The sequence below is a fragment of the Microtus ochrogaster genome, chromosome 10 (genome assembly GCF_000317375.1).
Source record: "Microtus ochrogaster isolate Prairie Vole_2 chromosome 10, MicOch1.0, whole genome shotgun sequence".
Taxonomy (NCBI): Eukaryota; Metazoa; Chordata; class Mammalia; order Rodentia; family Cricetidae; genus Microtus; species Microtus ochrogaster.
Window position 1 is genome coordinate 49,867,636 of NC_022016.1, and position 4,561 is coordinate 49,872,196.

The 4,561-nt window shown below is 47.6% G+C and overlaps 1 protein-coding gene across 1 annotated transcript; it reads right to left on the bottom strand.

Moving 5' to 3' along the window:
• Positions 1 to 56: 56 nt before the first annotated feature.
• Positions 57 to 4,069, bottom strand: Rsrp1 (arginine and serine rich protein 1). The gene is made up of 5 exons (XM_005353061.2): positions 3,893 to 4,069; positions 3,193 to 3,772; positions 2,051 to 2,193; positions 598 to 681; positions 57 to 472 (listed from the first exon to the last, which is right to left on the bottom strand). The coding sequence occupies exons 2-5, from the start codon at positions 3,710 to 3,712 to the stop codon at positions 356 to 358; spliced, it is 864 nt and encodes a 287-aa protein (XP_005353118.1). The 5' UTR covers positions 3,713 to 3,772; positions 3,893 to 4,069; the 3' UTR covers positions 57 to 355.
• Positions 4,070 to 4,561: the final 492 nt, after the last annotated feature.

Here is a 4,561-nt window from a genome sequence, read left to right on the forward strand (position 1 = left end):
GAGAAACCCTGTCTCGAAAAAAAAAAAAAAAAATCAAATCATGAAATCAAGACAAATAATAATAAAAAAGTTTATTAACAAATATACAAAATACAGTTTTCAATTGTCTTACAAAATTCACCCATGTATATGTCGTACTATACAATACTTACAAGTATATACATAAGACTCCCACCTGTATGCAATTCTCTGGTCCATCTTCAAGAGAAACCTCAACTGTCTTTCTGTAATGGCTTTTAATCACATTTACTGCCAGGATTTTCAGGCTAATGCTGGAGGACGTCAACTCTCTCTCTCTCTCTCTCTCTCTCTCAGTAAAGTGCAGTTTTAGGGAACCCCAACCCTTAGTTGTCCTTTAAACAGGTATCCACAGTCCATAAGGACTTTTTTTCTTATCTATTTTTGGTGATCCTGATGAAGTCTCTTCAGCAGCAGTTTTAGCTGTTTTCTGGAGTGGCTTTGCTATAGAATTCTGCAAGACAATAAATTAAAGTCAACTTCTCACAGAGATCAATAGAAAAAAGAAATTAAAACGCCTACATAGTAAAATAGCACCCTAGATGCAATTTTCACGAATGTTTGGTTGGATACACTTACATTAGAGCTGAAGGCTATGTTTCTGTGTGCAGCAGATTTCTCACTGAGATTTTTAGTTCCATCTTCAGCTTGCTTTTCTGAATGCTAGAGGGGCAGAGAATTTTTAAACATAGGCTTAGATTCTGAGCATCGTATGAAAAGCAACCCAATTGCACACAAATGCAGCTGTAGAGAGACACAAACCAAATTCCACCTATTGCCACCTTTAACAAGCTAGACAACAAAAAGTTGTTTCCACTTAACAAAATTGCCTTAGAAGGAGCCACAGTTCCCCAGGAACCGATTCCTGGGGTGGATACCACTCATTTTGAGTAAGCACAATAGAAAATGCTTTGTTAAAAGAATGGAGGCATCTGCAGAGAGAGAGAGAGAGACAGACAGACAGACAGACAGACAGACAGACAGACAGACACAGAGAGAGAGCGCGCCTCAATTATCTCAAGGAGAACTTCTTGCAAATAATAGGCAGACCACATGGTGGCAGCAATAAGACAAACCATCTTCATTGTGCTATTAACTTTTACCTTAAATTTCTATAAAAACAATTTTTGAGACCTCTGGCTGGCCTCTTAATTCGCTATGTAGCCAAGGATGACCTTGAACAATTCTGTCTCCCAAGTGCTGGGACTACAGGTATGGGGCACTGCAGCCAGTTTACACTGTGCTGGGAACTAACCCCAGGTGCTGTGCATCCTAGACCAACTGAGATACATCTCCAAATTTTCAATTCTAAGATTTAGATTTCATACGAATTATCTTGTAAGGACAGTGCAATGTGCCAGTGCACTTTGTAATTCTGGAGAATCGTAATAAACTTATCTGCAAGTGAAGCAGGCCTCTTCTTCTGTAATCTCTCAAAACATCTGCAATATATTGCATACATTATGAAGGGGACATCTAGAGCAGAGATGCCCCACCAGTACACAGAGCATTCCGGCTGAACTGCCTTACACAAGAGCCCTAGCCCAAATCTCTAACATGCATGTGGACTACCTTCAACAAAAGCTAAGCTTTAGTCTCTGAACATAACTCTTGGCATTTTAACCCATGATCAATTACCAACAGATTTTCTTCCTCATTGTCTGGAGACCACATTCATGATTTCTATAAGACAGAAATAAAGCAGATAAACTGTACTGTATACTAAGCACAGACTTTTGGGAACATGATGCAGTAAATGAAAGCTAGAACACTCTAGTCTCTATAGACGGAGTAAGGAAAGTAGTACCAATGACATAGTCAGGGGTTTTACCATTATGGAAAAACACAAGTGTCAGAACAAAAGCAAGTTCATCTCTCAGATCCCTGTGAGATTTTCTAGCACTTGACGGATTAAGGTTGGTTTTGTTCTGGGCAACTGATGACAGAAGACTGCCCAGGAGGGCTGTCCATAGTAAACTAGCCAAGGGAAGGTAACGGGATCTGTAGGCAGCAGCCTGTAGAAGACACCTACCTCTGTCTTCGTACCACTGCTTGACACAGCTGCTCCGCTTGCTCCCTTGGCCACTGTCCGGAGACTCGCTGGCAAGTCAAAGTTGGCTGTCCCAAGAGCTTTGGCTGCATTGGCTTTTGCGATTTCCAACAGCTCCATTCGATCTAAGGGCATTAAGACATTCGTTATCTGCAAAGGCTCCTTAAATAACAAATTAAGCGTTTTTCTGAAACAATATGTTTTCCTTTTGCTAAGAAAACATTTACAGAAAACAAAAATCACAATTTTATCTTGAGGAGAAAAAAAACTAGCTTCTCAATAACCTCAAAAACTAGGTTGGGTCCCCCTCCCCCTTTTACTTTTTCAAGATAGGGTTTCTACTTTAACAGTCCTAGCTGTTCTGAACTTTGTAGACCAAGCTGGCCTCAAACTCACAGGTCTGCCTGCCTCTGCCTCCCAACTGGCTACAGCTAATTGTTCTAACAAACAGCACCATTTTGTCTCTTCTTCAAGCATTTCTGTAAACTGGGGCTTTGGTAACTTAAGCCCTATTACCTCTACTACTAAACATGTTAACACTCATGTATTAAATTAAGAAGCCAGTTGACAAAAAAGTGGACAAACCCATTTTTTTTTCAGATTATCGTCTGAAAAACGTTCTGAGTTTTCCCCAACTTAAACTAAGTCATGTTACTATTTTAAGGACCATAATAAAACAGCCATCTAGGAGGAAAGTGAAACTCCTCTATGGGCCAGCAGGGCCATAAGTGAACTTTAATTCAGGCAATTACTGTACCACTACACCGGGCTTGGACTTTACTCTTAAGGTTCAAAGTGTGCGAATCTATGTTCTGACTATAAATTCACCAGCTATAAATTCTCCTCTTTCCCTCCAAGAAATCTCAACCTTCTGGCACCAAAGTAAACACGCGGGAAGAGCGCCCGGGAGCGGGGCAGTCTGCCTAGCATGTTAAAAGAGATTCCGGGCATAATCTTACGAAACCCAGCTAAACTGCTCAACCACCTGACTCCCTGGCCGACTCACACCACTGTGGAAAAGAACTACAGGGAGGGAGAGCTGGGGGAGGTGGCTGAATGACAGCATCCCGACTTCAGTTCCCAGGACCCAAGGGCACAAACGTCAAAGTGACACTGAGACCCACCTTTCTCACTCAGGCGGAAGGGGGTTCTGCTCCTGCTGCGTGACCGGGTTCGGGATCTTTCCCTCCACCTGGGGCGATCCTCGGGGTACACCGTGCGGCCGAAGCCGTAGTAGCGCCGCCCGCGCGTGATCGCGTAGTACGACCTCCTGTGATAGGACCTCCCGCGGGAGTGCGACCTGCTCCGGGACCGGTAGGGCGACGGAGACTGGTAGTACCTCCGCGGCCGCCCGTAACCGCTGTCTCGGTAGTAGTGGCGGCCGCGGGACCGGGAGCGGCTGCGTGAGTACGATCGCGAGTAGCGCCTGTACTTGCGCTGGTGGCGCCTGCGGGACCGGGACCGCGACCGCCTGCTCCGCCGCGGCTGGCTATGGCTGCGCGACGACGAGCGGCTGGAGCTGCGGGACGAATAGCGGCTGCGGGAGCGCGACGATAGGTGGCTGGAGCGGCCCGAGTCCGAGGGGGAGGACAAGGCTTTCTCCTGCGGGGAGCCAGGCCACATGTCGTTCACGTACTTGGACATGGCGGACTTCCTTCCTCGGAATCGGTCTCCTTCCGCAAACGCAAAGGAGTCTAGGAACGACTGCAAAGGGCAAGGGTCAATCCCTCCCGGAGGCGGAAGCGCGCGGTGCGCGTGCGCGAGGCTGTGTCCTCTTTCCCGCCCCCCCCCCCCGACCACCGGCGACTGCGCCACCCCACTCACCTCCAAACGGGAACGCGCTCGCAAAAGACAAGAGAAAAGCCTAGAGGGCACCTTCCTCTCGGCTCAGGGACCGAAGGCAGCAGGCTCCCGTCTTTACAGATCAAAGGACGGGTAACCTCCACCTCCGAATTCCGGACGCGAACTGAACCCAGCGCCGACGTCAGCGTCGAAAATACTAGAAGCCAGCGCGGAGCATGCGCACAAACATCAACGCGGTGGGGCGGGCTCTCCTCTCTTCCAATCGCCACTCGACGGGCGCGCCCGGCTGGTGTCTTCGGGCTACGCCTTCGAGACGCGCATGCTCATCGAGGCCATTACGCCACCCCACTCCATTCGGGCCTTCAACATCCGGGTATTTTTGAGGATTTGTGGTTTTTTTCGGGATTTTTGTTTGTGGGGTGCATAATTGTTTGGTTTTGAGTTTTGTTTTTCTGAGACAGGAGCTAGCAATGTAGCGCAGCCAGGCCTCGGATTGCAATCCTCCTGTCCCTGCCTTCCCAGTACTAGATTTACCCGCCTTTGCCACCACGCCCAGCTTTGTTTTCCTTTTTTTTTTTCTTGGCTGCTCCACCCTACCCCCCAATGTACAGGGAAATTCGGGGAAAGGAGGGGTCGCAGACAATTTAGAGGCTCAACAGCTCCACCTGGGACACGGAAGAACCCGGCTAC